This window comes from Trichophyton benhamiae (assembly GCF_000151125.1).
Source record: "Trichophyton benhamiae CBS 112371 chromosome Unknown contig01106.0, whole genome shotgun sequence".
In the NCBI taxonomy this organism is placed as follows: domain Eukaryota; kingdom Fungi; phylum Ascomycota; class Eurotiomycetes; order Onygenales; family Arthrodermataceae; genus Trichophyton; species Trichophyton benhamiae.
In genome coordinates, this window is record NW_003315091.1 from 127028 (window position 1) to 141680 (window position 14653).

Genomic DNA, 14653 nt, shown 5'->3' on the forward strand with positions numbered 1-14653 from the left:
CGGTAACATGCATGAGCATCGACGGCCAAACAACAAGAGAGGAGACAGAAAGGCTGCCAGGACGAGATCAGACGGCTTCGACGGTGTCAGATGGTCGCGGTTGGGGTGTTTTCGGTGTTCTGTATCTACGCATCAGTGTTTAGTTATCAAAGTCGGGGAGATGTAAACAAGCCAAGCGAGGCGCTAAGATTGAATTGTGAACTAGCAGGGGTAACTAGAGCTATGGCACATACCAACATACCTAAATAATAATAAATAAAATAATAAATGAAGAAATAAATAAAATAAAATAAAATAAAATAAAATAAAATAAAAGAAAAAAAAAAGGGGGGGAAAAAAAAAAAAAAAAAAAAAAAAAAAGGAGGAAGAAAGGAGAAAAAAATAAAACCCTAAAAGATGGTATTGTTAGTAATCCATCTTTTCTTCAGATTCCAACTTATAAACATTAGAGAAGTAGATATTTTACTTTACTGCTAATTGGCGGTGGAGGCACTCCTGGAGTGCCGTCCGGAAGGGGGTTGAAGGTCAGGGGGAGGGGGATGGTGGATCCCCACACAGCAGTAGTATATGGGGGCGGGCGGCTGCTGCTGCGTTGTTGGGAGGCTCGTCGAGACCCCTACCGGCTGGGAAGGCTCACGCTTCAACCAGCTAGATAAGTGTTAGTATAGAGATAAAATATCTTAGAGAGAAGTTAATAGTAAATAATTACCTGATAGGGATCTCGACGAGCCTCGAGTATGCCAGTGAAATGGTTAGAATGAGTAGATAAAATAACCACGCATTGAACTGGCCACATACTGTGACAATGGCTTGCGCCATCGACATCGCCGAGTTGGCGGCAGCGGCGGCGGCAGCGGCAGTTCGTTGGTGGAGGCCATTTCTTCTTCTTCTTCTCTTCTTCTTCTTCTACTTCTTCTTCTTCGTCTTCGTCGTCTTCGTTGTCGTGGTCTTCTTCTTCTTCCTCGTCGTTGTCGTTGTTGTTGTCGTCGTGGTCGTAGTCGTGGTGGTAGTCGTGGTCGTAGTCGTGGTCGTAGTCGTAGTCGTCTTCGTCGTCTTCGTCTTGGTCGGGGGAGAGAAGAAGAGAAGAAGAAGAGAAGAGAAGAGGAGGAGGAGAAAAAGACGCGGAGGACGACGTCTCCTGCCATGAGAAGGGAAGGCGCGACTACCCCTCGTGGTATTTCCTTTTTGGGACTTCGTGTCCTCCCCCGCTCAGGGCACCATGAGGCAAGTGCGATGCGGCTCTGAAGCTTTAGGCCTTCCTCTAAGGACCGAGAAGTAACAGAAAAGCAAAAGAAGGAAAAGAAGGGAAAAGGGGGAGAGCTGCATGGCAAAAGGGGGAATGAAGCCTCTATACCTCACTCTCCCCTTCTGGTAACCCCTAGGGTAAGGATGGATTTTAGCCTTAGGGGACAGACTTGGTTAAAGGTATCATATTAAGGAGTTATCAAGGGGTTATCTAGAGAGATAAGGATATCTAGGAGCAAAGAAAAGAGCTGCTCAAAGCTTCAGAGCACTGTAGTTTCCCACGGCTTTTCTTCGATAGGGTATTCCCAATTTCTAGAGTCCACAAAGTTAGGAATCTTCCTGGCATCTGATTGAACGATATGGACGAATCCCCGATTCCAAATACAACACCCACATCCAGTCGTACAGTGGGAGTATAAAACCGTCTTGTCGGGATACAGGCCTCGGGGCCGCAGACAGCATTGGCATGCTCTTGCACAGCACCCGCCTCTTGTCTTGCATTCCTCAACCAGATGGGGCTGTGAGAGGTACTTGGTTGGATTGGCAGCTAGAGCTTTATGTTTCCTCTCCTGTTGGCGTTCATATTGCCGTATAAAGGGCCCTTCCGGCTTCCTTACGCGTACGGCAAATTCCTGGTTTCTATCAATCCACTCATAGTATCGTATTTCCAGTAATTTATGTTTCCAGTCTTTGGGACCTGTGTTCCATGACTTGCTGATAACATCTAGCTTCCGCTGGATAGCATGTTCAATAGCCAGATCTTTGATAGCTAGGAATTGTTGCGTCCGAAGGATGTAATAGGCGCGTTCTTTATTCATTTCTTCAACCCACTTCAGCTGCACACGACTTTCTGGGAGAAGGAACCATCCTTTTACTGCACGAATTCTATCGGATATGCAGTCCATTCCCAGGAGGTCGAACAGCTGTTCGAAATTAAGGCCGATTCCAAGGAGCCGAAGAGTGACCCAAGACGTAGCGAGTACTAATACCATCTTTTCCCAGTCCATATTGGATATCAACCCGGATAGCGAGGAGCAATATGGGTATAAAGTTTGCAGGATATTGGATATAATGTTAGTCATGGTATTTGGGTATTATCAGATCTGTAGGACATTATGTTGAGATGGCAAGCAGCATCTCAAGCGCCTGAAGAATACAGGCCCCTTTTATAATCGCATCCATAGCCATCAGTGAATGACGCAGAAGATGTCTGCGTAAATGACGTCGTTGATTGACGATGGCCGCCAAAATTGCGTGACGGCAAAAGTAGGTTATTACTCAGCACAGTTTAAGTATATTGGGCGCACGGGACTGAGTGGCCGAGAATCTAGCGGGAATCCAGATAAAATGTGAGCGAACCGCAGGCGATGTGGATGACTAATATATCAAGGATTGCTTTCTCGTCACTTTTCTCTCGGTACGAAGTAACTGTTGCAGTGGCTTGTCCGTTGGTCACGAAGGCTTAAGAGATGAAGTAGAAGCACGCACTGCAAACACGCTCAAACAATTGGAAAATAACTACATGTGGCCGGATGCAGTCACTACAGTCAATACGCACTGCGAAGAGATGCATTGGCGAGACGGTCATGTCACTCTTCCCGGCCGTCTCTCCAGCTATGTATGGAGAAACTAGCCTGCTAAGGACCAGTCTCTAGCCCAAGATATAGCACAACTAACTCATGAGACTCCTGGATTCGGCTAAGTAGATGGCTATATATTCATAGTGGTTACAGTGAACCCGTGGGTCCGTTCGTCTCCATGTCCGGCTAACCACCGAGGCACACCTGGCCTGCCTGTCCACAGCTGATGGCACTGCTACCCCGACAGGTTCCATCAAATCAGGCCTAGATCCAGGTTCAAGTACCCGGTTTTTGCTGCAAGCAGGGAGGCACTTGACTACGGGCTGATCACAGGCCTGCAGGAGGGAGGGAAAAAAAAAAACAAGCCGGCGCTGTGGCACTAAGCGCCTTCGCTTCTCCCTGACGCTGGCTGCCGTCTCTGCCATCCAACCCAGCCCCCTTGATGCGTCCTGCTGCACCTTGCAAGCTGCGCACTTTTCGCTCCCCTCCATCCCACCAGCCCGTCTGCTGTGAGTGAGTGGCAATAACTAACGAGCCCGAAAGGCCCTCAGGGAGAGCAGTTCCTATCCAGCATCGACCCCAATACACGTTCTGCGTGCGTTCTTTTTCATTTGGTGTCCACAGAAATATGTGTCATGGAAACCCGGCAAGGCCCAGCAGGGCGAAAACGATAACTAGCTAGTTAGCTAGCTAGTTGAGAATGAGAGGTAAAAAAACTGGAGAGACACGCGTGTAGGTTCGAGCCAGCAGAGATTTTTCGTTTCCGCTCCCTCGTTGCCCTGCGAGTTCGGTGTTGATCGTGTTGGTTCCATATCAACGTCATCCCGGGCCACCACCGCCTTGACTCAGGACGCTTTCTTTGGTTCCGTGGTAGCTAGAGTGTGTCTGTACGGAGTATACTTGGAAATATATATATTTAAACGCTTATACCCTCCCGCCATCCGTCTTCTGTCCGGTTCTCTGTCGTCACTAAATCGCATTCATCTCTCTACGTGACGTTGCGGTTGTTTGCCGGCAGTTTGACTCTCCTGTCGATTGCCCCCGGCTAGTTATCTCATAGTTACCAACATCCGTCACTCTGGCTGGCTTCTTTTCTTCTGATATAAAGCCACCGAGGCAATCGCTGCTGACAGTCTTCCTGACGTAAAAGCGTCTTGTGTTTTTCTGTCAGTGTTGGCAGCCATTCTTTTCGCCCTGCCATCTGCAAGCTAGTTACAGCTGAGAAGCTCTTCCATATATCAACACTACTACTACTACTGGAATTTCACCATGGCTAAACGCTCTATCTTCGTGGCTACGCATCCTCGAGCATGCTCTACGGCCTTTGAAAGAGTAAATACTGCCGTCTCCCTCCCCTGAACGTGGTTTAACCTCTCATCCAGGTCTTCATGACCCGCCATGACACTCTAAAGTGCATCCACGAACCGCTCGGCGATGCCTTCTACTATGGCCCTGAGAGACTGAGCAAAAGATACGAGGATGATGAGGAAGCCAGAATCCAGACGGGCTTCCACGAGTCAACCTACAAGACGATCTTCGACCGCTTTGACAGAGAAGCATCAGAGGTGTGACCCTTTTTTCCCCTGCCAATTGAGAAAAGCAAACACCGTCGCGGCCGTCACTCTCTTGCTCTTCCATGCGTTCTGATGTTTCTCTTCTCATTCCTACTTTTCTCCTCCTGATGCTGCTGTTACTTTCCAAATTATATGGAACCCCCCTTATTCCTTGAGATGGATATCTAGAGGACGCTCAAATGCCCCCGTGTCAGGATATGTGTTCATATTGTGTTCTTCACTGATCCGTATGATGCCCATTTTCCTTTCGTCGATTGCTACATCCGAGAGTAGCGCACTCGAGCAAATTTGACACTGCTGTTCCTGTCTATCTCTTTTGCCCCCCGCAATGTTCCCATTCTACGGCGGTCACTCATTGGCTTCGTCAAACACGCAGCGCAAAATGCTCACCGTTACATCTAGGGGAAACGACTCTTCATCAAGGACATGGCATACTACATCATGCCACCTGATGCGCAGCCAGCAACCAGAGTAGCCTCACTTCAGATACCCAAACGTGGAATCGGCACCAACATGGACACCAACGGGGCCTCTTCTAACGGTGTGGCCAGAGCCCAGGATTCTAACACGCCACACCGTACCAACGGGAGCATCTCAGCGCCAGAAACTAACCCGGAGGCTGATAATCCTACGGTTATCCCGCAAGAGCTGCTCTCGAAGTTCCATTTCGCCTTCTTGATTCGTGATCCGCACTATAGTATCCCATCGTACTACCGCTGCACCATCCCGCCTCTAGACGATGTCACGGGATTCTATGAGTTCTACGAAAACGAATCTGGATATGACGAACTGCGCCGGTTCTTCGACTATCTCCGCAAAATCCAATTTGTTGGGCCATCCCACGCAAGTACAGTCCATACTGGAAATGCAAATGCAACCCTGAATGGGACCGCCAATGGAACCACAAATGGAACCACAAATGGAATTCATAGTGAGCCGGAGAAGGTCGAAATATGCGTGGTTGACGCAGATGATCTTCTGGACAACCCTGCAGCTGTGATCGAACGCTTCTGCAAGAGTGTTGGGGAGGAGTACACCCCTGAGATGCTCCAGTGGTCCTCAGAGAAAGACCAGAAAGTGGCTCATGACGCTTTTGCCAAATGGCATGGCTTCCACGATGATGCACTAGGTTCCAAAAGCCTACGTCCAAGAGCCCACGTAAGTCTTCCCTGGGAAACACTTAATAATCCCTCTGTGTAGCCCTGACACCCAGGGTGTTGCTATTTTTGGAACCTGTACAGCTGACACTTACTCTTCCGTCGCCAATAAGAAGAAAGCAGCCAAAACTGAAGAAGAGTTCGATGCTGAGTGGAAGGAGAAGTACGGTGAGAAAGGAGCAAAGATCATTCGCTCTGCCGTTGACCGAAACATGGCGGATTACCGCTATTTGAAGAAATTCGCCATGAAGATATAGCTCAATTATTCTCCATCCCATTCGAACCCTGCACATTACTTTGGAAAGGATCGGGAGAAAAATAGCTATGCTAAGCATCTGTGCCAAATGGTTCAACCCGCATGGTGATGTCTTAGTTCAGATGATATTATTACCAGGGCTCCTCTGTTACTTTCATTCTTCCTTTTCGGTCATTCCTACCTGCTGTCCTCTCACAATGTCTAGGCTAGCTAGACTTATCTCGGTTATCCAGCGCCCCATTTACGTAGGCTATGGTTTGATATGACGAGTTCGGGAGTGGCATTTTCGGCATAGTGTGGTACGGAATGCTGCATCGTGGTGCTTTGTTGCTATGCTGGAATATGCCCCTTTCTTTACCTAAGAGTCAAGAGACAAACAAAGTAAAGGAATTCGTGCAATCTTAGCAACGTTAGAGCGTAAGTAGTATAACGTACTGCTTCTCATACTCGTAAGCAAGGCATCAAACCGATGACTATATATCGAGAGGTGACATCAAGCTAAAACTGCATGTAGAGCAAGTTCTTCCAACGAAATAGATAAATAATAGAATAGAAGAATAGAACTATGATAATCAATGCAGGAAAAGAAAGACCACCAGCTCCCAAAGAAAAATAGAACTCATAAATTCTGAAAGGATAAATAGTCGGTGCGATCTAACAGGAAATAGGTTGAGTATGTGGGTAGAATAATGGATGGAATAAGATCGACCGGGCCCTGCTCCGTTGAAACAAGCTCAACAAGACCGTCAAGGCGGGCCGGAAATAGTACAGGGTGAAGTAGGTAGAGATATGTGTACAGCCCTCATTAAGGCCCAGGGAGGAAATAATAGTCGTGACGTATAGAGAAAATATCACACGGCACTGTAACCACCTCGGGTGCCGCCTCCTTGAAGGGTGTTAACTACCCGTCGAGCCCAATCCCTGAGGATATAGGGAATATCGCGGATCGTGTCACTGTGAGGAAGCAAGTCCCACCCGCGAGCTCCATACCGGCTGTAATTGAGCCACGAGCCGAATATCAGATAAGCCGAAGTGCACAGGAACAGGCTGTGAATGGCATCGAACGTTAGTCACTCTCTCTGACAACAAAGGTAAAGAAACTAGAACAACATACAGAACAATAACCCAGGTGAAGAATCCCCAGTGGCCGGATGGTGCGCTACCGCCGTCTTCAACGTTCTCGCAAGCGTATTTCGTCTTCCACTCCAGATCTAAGGTGCCTTCCTCCTCGTTATAGCTTTTAAAAATAAGGCTCCTCTTATTTTCTTCACCATCTCTCTTGGATTTGCCCTCCTTGTCCTTATTATCCTTTTTATCATCGTCTTTCTTTTCACCATCTTTCTTCTTATCCCCGTCCGGCTTGGGGCTTTCCAAACCTTCCAGCCCAGTTCGTTCCCGGTCACACAGCAAGGTAATCACTGCCTTTTGTCTCTTTAACAAGTTGCCGAACTTATGTTTTCCGCCGTGGAGCTCCATCTTCAGGCCTTCTGTCTTCGGATCCTCTTTCTTAAGCCGTGTGAATATAGGATCAAGTGTCCTGCCGCTGTTCAGAACGAAATTGCCAGCGATATCAATCACGTCCATGGTTCGTTCTATTCCATTTATATCCGTTGCATTCCTGACAGCGCAGACTACAATAAAAAGAATCGAGGGTTAGCGCTATACCAAACTAGCCACGGAAAACACACAAGAGGTAGACGCACCAAAAGCACCCTTTTTACACAAAGTCTTGGTTAACGGCTTGCATATGTCAAGTGTGTACGTTGTATTGTAGCCTTCATGGCTGCTGGCGGTCTCCGAGATCGAGTGAGCACCTCCAAGCTTGCCAAAATTCCACATTACTCCATCGACCTTAATATTAGAACAGTCTAGCTCGGCAGACGCTAATGAAGAAAAGACCGCAAATAAGGATAGAATCGACAGCCCCTTGTATCTCGCCATCATCGCCGCCGCCTCCGTCGTCGTCGTAGCAGGCTACAGCCCAAGCTCGGCTTTAATTCAGGACGTCACGCGGGTTGGTTGTCCCAACAGTTCCAGGTTTGCGACCGGGGTCAAAAGAGCGAGAGAGAAAAGACGGATAGATAGATCAAAAGAGAAGCTCTAGAGAGGGCTTGAGAGCGGCTTCGTCGTGGAAATGTGCAGTTTCTCTGCCAATGTGGATGCTAAAGCTGTAAACTGCTTGCAAGCTGGACTTTCGCAGCGTTGCATCATAACTAAACATTCCCCTTCAGGTCGCGTCACGTGATACTGCTATTGGGACCTGGCAGCAGAGAGAAGCAGCAGGTACAGAAAGCTAGCATGTATAATATAAAGAGGAAGATGTATTATATTGGACAGATAGGCATGTAAAAAGGCTTCAAACATTTGGTTTCTTGATATCCGGTATTCCTGTCAACTCTACTTGCAAACCGCCTGAGCGGCGGGCTTGTATCCATAGAAATTTCCGTGGGTGCTCGCTAAACGCATCATCGTTAACTGTGTTATTCCCTAGACATATCCGGGCGTCTCTTGGGTGTAGTTTATGCTTGTGCTGATAGTTATTTGCATGGGGCTCGTTGTTCGTTAAATCAAATATCAAAATTCGCATCGGTTGTGCCTCCATTTGATAAATCTCCAACAACATCAACACCTTCCACACTGTATAATTAATATATTTCCCAACAACGCCCAGCCGACAGGCTATAGATATACCAGATATTGACAGGAGACCTTTCTAATTATACGAACCCCAGAGGTCAGGATGTTTCAACGTCGGATGGTAAGAATATACCCCCGACGCGCCCTCCATATTGGCTTCTGCTGACGGGCATGTTAGCTCTCGAAGGACGATGAAGCCACCAGTAGCGAAGAGACTGAGGTCCGTCGTGAAGATCAAGAAAAGATAAATCGTTTCAGTCGACTACATCAAAGAGAGGCCGTGTTGGAAGCACAGCTCAAGGCAAAACTGGTACGTATTCTGGCACCGAGGAAGATACTACGGTGTTAAGAACGAATACGGCACGCTTGTGTCTCAAGCCTTGATATCTCTACAGCTGGTTTTTCAGACTTATGCTACAATGAGCTCTTTATCGATTTAAACCCCGCGCTACATATTATGATGGACTATTATGACGAATGAGGGGCTAACAAACACCACAGAAAGACAAGGAAGATCTTGAGGAAGTTTCCGCTGAACTTGACCTCGCCGACGAGGATGTTCCAGTCCCGTAAGTAATACCTCAGTCTGAATATTGCTTGAATGTGCAAAAATTTTTATTATAAGCCGTACTAACTTGGAGTAGGTACAAAATTGGTGACTCTTTCATGTCACTTCCCCTATCGGAGGCACAAGAAATGCTAGCTGCTTCGACTGAGAAAATTGACAACGAAGTCTCTGACCTAGAGGAGAAGTTGGGAGCACTAAAGGAGGAAGCACAGCAATTGAAAATTGCTCTCTATGCACGATTCGGAAAAAGTATTAACTTGGAGACTTGAAAGAAAAAAAAATGAGTGGTGTTATATAGATCCATAGCACAGCATAGGCATTGCTTCAATTGAACAAAGTACACTGGACAACGACCGCCGAATAGAAGTGAAAACATGATCATTGAGATCTTCTTATTATTAAAAAAGAATATTCTAGTAAACAAAGTCCAGTTGTAAATGGGTATCATATGTACATTCGTTATTTCATGTCACCCCATCTTCTCTGTGCCTTTTCGTATCCCATGGCATAAGTAAAGTGTAGCGACAGTGGTGGCATTGTTCTCAGCATTGATGCTAAATGCCCAAGCCATGGCTGGATTGCTGTGGCACGAGAGATGAAGAATCGATGCTATATCTCGGTCGAGTGGCGGTTTCAGAACACTCCATTCTCATATAATATTCGCGATTGTCATCTTGGAGATGTTGCTCTTTTGACATGGGCTGGAGGCCGTCTCGGGAGAGCGGCAAGAGGCGTTAACGCCATTAGGGACTGGGCGATCAAGACGGGGATTGTCTAGACCGTTAGGAGAAATAGCAGTGTTCTGCTGTTGCTGCTCAGCTAACAAGCGCTGCGTTACCATCTCAACCCAGCCCCATCCTTCCCATTCTTGTGCTTGGTCATCAGTTTCGGCACCGTCTGCTCGAGCGGTGTCCGCAGACTCCGTCTTTAATGGTGGGCTCGATGTGACTAGCGTGCTAGATGGTGGCTTGGCCCCTATATCTAAGGACGGGTTGGAGCAGGTTGACCTCCAGACCCATGAGGTATCCATGGAACTTTGCAGATCGCCCGACACGTAGGCCATAAGTTCCTCATCATCCACAAAGTTGAAGGAGCCTTCTTTCTGCTGCTTTTCAAGTAGAAACTTCAAGAAGAAAGTGATGTACCGGCCCGAAGCAATGTTCACTGCTCTAGCATCTCCGATTGCAGAACAGGCTTGTATGCATACTAGTGCAGCAGCATAATCGGCTCTGCATAACAGTAGCAGAATGCATCGCCAAATATGCTTGCAAATCACGGAAGTGGCGGCTGCAGCTAATAAATAGCGCCAGTCATCGCCGTTGACTTTTGAGGGAGCTCCAGGTTCTCCAGAGGTTGGCGAGCGCATGCATCTGGTCAAAATCCCGGTGGTATCGCGAGCAACTGCCAAACAATGATCCATGGCGATATTCCGGATCTCCGGTGGACATCCGGGAGAGAGGTTATGGCGGTGTAGAACTAACCTGGTGTTCTGGAGAATAATAACAGGGGAAAGCGATCGTGGATCCAAGTATTGATTTGACTGCATGTGATAATCCGCCGGGAAGCTGTTTAAACAAGCCCGGAAATGCCGATCAAATAGCTCCAGGGTATCACTCGATATAACCAAACTTTTGAGAGCTTTCGTAAGTTGCGAAACGCAGCGCATTATGTGGACTATAACGAGTAAGGGGTTTGATTTCTGATCTGGGGCCGGAGTCCCTTCTTGGATAAGTTGCTCTTCGATTGAGGATGGAAGTGAAATATCACAGTCCTCGTCAATAATTGCGAGTGGGCGGCCAAGTTCTAAAGCACTCAATCTATTAACCGCTTGTTAGCAACTCTATCCAAGGAGAAGACAAGATAACATAGAAGTTGTGCGTGAACTAACCTCTCCCACGAGTAAATGGACCACCATACGCGTTTCCGCATTTCACCATCCATCGGTTCCCATGGGCCTGACTCCATGTGGAAACCAAGGTCCTGAGCAATCCGTACTGCCGCACCAAGCCATACCCAGCTGACAGAGTTGATGTTTAGTTCAGACAAGTAGATGCTCACTAGCATTGCGCCGCGAGCTTGCTCAATCGAGAACGTATTTTGCCAAAGGTCGATCAAGCCCATACTGGTTTTGATATATTCCTTACCTTTGGCAATTAAGTCTCGATCAAGGGAATGCAGAGACCCACAGCCCAACAGGGCAAAAAAGACAGCAGCCCAACCCCTCGAGACACCTTGTAGGGTCCCTGTCTGATGGACTCTCTCGTAAACATGTAAAATGGTAGGCCAGTGGAGAACTGGGTACAGACAATGGACACAAGAGAAATAATGTCGCATCAAAACATGTGCGATATTTGTTGGCGGAAGCGGGGGCACATCTGCATCCAGAACAGGCTGCGGTCGTAGAAAATACGGGGTTTGCGGGAAATGAAGAAGGCCGTCTCCATAGACTCGCATTTTCGAGCATACTCGAGAGAAGTCATAATTAACGTTTGGGGTGTGAAGGCGAGCAGGTTGAGAGCCTATCTCTGGAATTGCCGGCATATCTTCGTTCATATCGGAATCGGATCCCATGAGACTGGCAGCTTTTGGTGCACCAGAGCGCAACTGTTGCAGTTGAAGCTTCGCCTGAGCGAGCTGCCTCTCAAGATCTTGAACTTGCCTTGGATTATGTTAGAGAAAAAAACGAAGATCGAGCGTAGCAGTTATAATGGTGACCAACTTGATAGATGACATGCGTCGGTTCGTCTCCTTTGTAAAAAGACATCTGACATTGCGGTTGGAACACTCCGTACAACTCGACGAGTCTGAAGCATCGCACTGTTAAGATTATCAGTATATGCTCAGCTAGCTGTACGGGTAACAAAGGTCGGGTACACATACCTTTACTTTCCTTTCGCGACATGCATCACAACTAGGATCCTTCCGTCGCTGTCTATATGCGCGCTTGTGCGATTGCTGAGGAACGGCAGGAGAAATGTGGCTTGCAGAGCTGGAAGCATCCGAAATCGAGCCATTATGGAGGGGGCTAAGCAACAAGCCAGGTCTCTCTCCATGTTGCATCTGCGAGTAATCATATTGCGGATGATATGCATTGCCCATAGACATATGCTGGTTATGCGGAGCTGAAGTGTAGAGAAGGTTGGATATCTTGAGTCCATTGCCTGGCGGGCCGCGGTGAGGTGCAGAGCCACAGCCAGGTTCTGACGGTGGTCGCGGAGCAGTCGTTGATGTAGAGCTGATAGACGAGACAGGTGACGAAGCATAATAGCCACTCTGCTGACTCCTAGGAGGCGGGGGAGGGTATTGTTGTCTCTGCATTCTGAAAAAGACTTTCTCTCAGGCTTGAATGCAGGAATCACAAGTGTCAGCTGAATGTTGGGCTCTGGACGTGTGAGCAAGAGCCTTGTCGCATTCCGTCTATTCTGGCCAAAATCTCATTCACAAGCCTCGAATGGTGACAGCCATTCGCATCCAGGTTATTCTTCTATTGATGTAACTGGAAATGTATGCCTGTTCTGGATGAGTAGATCGTGATGTTCCAATGGGTGTTTGTTCCGGGGCGGGAAAAAAAAAAGCAGACAAGGTACAAGGAGCGGCTTTATTGCCGACCAGGAATATGAGCCTAGCTATATATAATGGCCGAGCTGGAGTCAATTCGCGGGGTTCAAAGGTCTCTTCATAGTTAAGTATCGGATGATGTTTCCAGCTTGCTGCCAATGCTACCCCCACAGGAAGAAATCTTCCGACAAGCTGGAAAGGAGTGCCGAGGATGAGAAATAACTAAATGAGTAAATCGTAGATCTCACGAGATACCTGTCGTGTGTGGCTCGTGGATATGTATATTATTATTAAAGACCCCCCGTACCTGATCTTGAAACTCAAAGAAGGAACTTCGACCAGCAGTATAGAAGTTTTCTTTTCTTTTCTCTCTCGGGCCAAGGGAGCAAAAGAGGATTCGACAGCTCCTGTTCCGTGTCTCACGGACAGGCGGTGGTGGGAACTTGCGAGAGAAGAACCCCGGAGCTGATAGTTATAGCGCCCAACAGTGGACTCGGGCCAGGGAGAAAAGGGAAAGGAAAAAGGAAAAAGGAAAAAAGCTGGGGTTGAGAATCGAAGGCGGTTGGTGTCGATTAAAACCTGGGACAATCTGCTGTTACATACTCCGTTAATTCCTGCACATGCGGCTGTCAGTTCCACAGGCCGAAGGCAAAAGGAGGCGGACGGCTAGACTGCGAGGAATCCCAACTCTATTGTTTTTTTGCAAAGGCTGAAGGGGAGGAGCAGGAAAATGCGCTTTGAACCTCGTATTATCACCACCAGCTTGAAACGACTTCACAGCTCCAGAGTGGCATTTTCTTGATAGGAGTCAGACCACGGGCTCCCAGTTCCTCGCTTGGGTTCTGCGCCTGGGCTCTCACTCACACGCAAATAGTGGTGTCCCTACCAAGCGATAAGGATTCGTTAGTAAGAAGAATTGGATAATTGCAGGGAGGAAAAGTGTAACTAAAAGTAAAAAAAAAGGCAACTTGCCGCAACCACAACGAGACCAGAACGAGAGAGAGAGAGAGAGAGAGAGGTACTTGCATGTACGAGCCAGGATGCTCTTCGCTTGGGCCCGAGGTTCGATGTCACGGAAGCGTCCTGGTTCGCCCCTAAAGTCCCGCCCGTCCTTCAACTTCGCACATCCAGCCTGAGCCGAAATTAAGTAGAGCGCCCGCCAAGCTGAGCGTCACCCAAGGGGCAGCGCCGGGTCGGATTGGCCAGCTGCAAAGGTAGTTCCCGTCTCCACGCTCTGGACGCTGGAGTTGCGACAGTGAAACCACATGGAAACACTGGGTGTGGTGTGCCCAACCGTTTTGTGCTTGTCGGAATTTTGGCCCTGCCCTGCTGCTGCTGCGCCTGCGCTGATGGAGGGTGTTCAGATCGTCCGGCCGTCAGCGCCATGCAGGAGGGATCATCCAGTAGCGAGCAGCGAGGAAGCTTCTGTCACCCCTCAAGTCTCAGTCTCAACTGAGGAACCTTTGGAGCTCCTTCGCCGGCTGGGACTGGCCATTGCCGAACGTACCGAACTTCGCAGAAGGCCACCAACTCTCCGCGAAGCTAGCTCCTCTCACTAACTCTGGTAACTAGTTAGTTGGTTGCCGGTTAGCTAGCTGGGCTCTAAGAATCATATCTTGACCGATTTCGAACGTCGTCTCTTGACCAGTGCGGGTTTCAGTTTCGGTTTCCCTTTGCGAGGTCGCGGAGCTTCTTCAGACATGGCTCTTCTCAAGCCCACCGAGCTGTCGTTTCCGCTGCCAAAGTCGCCACACGTCAACCTCCATATCCATCTTACGTGCCTCGCTACCTCGACTCTCGTCTTCCTGACGACAACCTCGATCGGCGACTCAAATGTTGCCCGGCCCATGGGCAGCTTCGTCTATGCCATGCCAGATGTATGAACCACTCTTTCTCTCCTCTCCCCTCCTGCTTTCTTTTTCGTCCCGGGCACGCCTTGCTTGTTTTGAAATTGCCATCCCCGTATCAATTATACGACATCCAATACCCAAGCTCAAATGTATGAGACAAAAATCCCCTTTCGTGTGACAAGGGGGGGAGGTAGGCAGCAAGGCTGTGGACGCCTCAATACCTTGCTA

The 14653-nt window shown here is 48.3% G+C and overlaps 6 protein-coding genes across 6 annotated transcripts; 2 read left to right on the forward strand and 4 right to left on the reverse strand.

Moving 5' to 3' along the window:
- Positions 1–691: 691 nt before the first annotated feature.
- ARB_01854 (uncharacterized protein) lies at positions 692–1326 on the reverse strand (the record flags this gene model as incomplete). Its single annotated transcript, XM_003011829.1, has 2 exons — positions 692–1162; positions 1270–1326. 2 exons carry the CDS (start codon positions 1324–1326, stop codon positions 692–694), a joined length of 528 nt encoding a protein of 175 aa, XP_003011875.1.
- A 148-nt stretch (positions 1327–1474) lies between these two features.
- On the reverse strand, positions 1475–2327 carry ARB_01855 (uncharacterized protein; the record flags this gene model as incomplete). Its single annotated transcript, XM_003011830.1, has 2 exons — positions 1475–1792; positions 1869–2327. The coding sequence occupies 2 exons, from the start codon at positions 2325–2327 to the stop codon at positions 1475–1477; spliced, it is 777 nt and encodes a 258-aa protein (XP_003011876.1).
- A 2498-nt stretch (positions 2328–4825) lies between these two features.
- Positions 4826–5813, forward strand: ARB_01856 (uncharacterized protein; the record flags this gene model as incomplete). The annotated part of the gene is made up of 2 exons (XM_003011831.1): positions 4826–5557; positions 5613–5813. The coding sequence occupies 2 exons, from the start codon at positions 4826–4828 to the stop codon at positions 5811–5813; spliced, it is 933 nt and encodes a 310-aa protein (XP_003011877.1).
- Positions 5814–6763: 950 nt separating this feature from the next.
- ARB_01857 (autophagy protein Atg27, putative) lies at positions 6764–7753 on the reverse strand (the record flags this gene model as incomplete). The annotated part of the gene is made up of 2 exons (XM_003011832.1): positions 6764–7443; positions 7516–7753. The coding sequence occupies 2 exons, from the start codon at positions 7751–7753 to the stop codon at positions 6764–6766; spliced, it is 918 nt and encodes a 305-aa protein (XP_003011878.1).
- A 799-nt stretch (positions 7754–8552) lies between these two features.
- On the forward strand, positions 8553–9286 carry ARB_01858 (uncharacterized protein; the record flags this gene model as incomplete). Its single annotated transcript, XM_003011833.1, has 4 exons — positions 8553–8570; positions 8628–8759; positions 8951–9018; positions 9094–9286. 4 exons carry the CDS (start codon positions 8553–8555, stop codon positions 9284–9286), a joined length of 411 nt encoding a protein of 136 aa, XP_003011879.1.
- Positions 9287–9666: 380 nt separating this feature from the next.
- Positions 9667–12335, reverse strand: ARB_01859 (fungal specific transcription factor, putative; the record flags this gene model as incomplete). Its single annotated transcript, XM_003011834.1, has 4 exons — positions 9667–10834; positions 10906–11665; positions 11810–11834; positions 11898–12335. 4 exons carry the CDS (start codon positions 12333–12335, stop codon positions 9667–9669), a joined length of 2391 nt encoding a protein of 796 aa, XP_003011880.1.
- Between the last annotated feature and the right edge of the window lie 2318 nt (positions 12336–14653).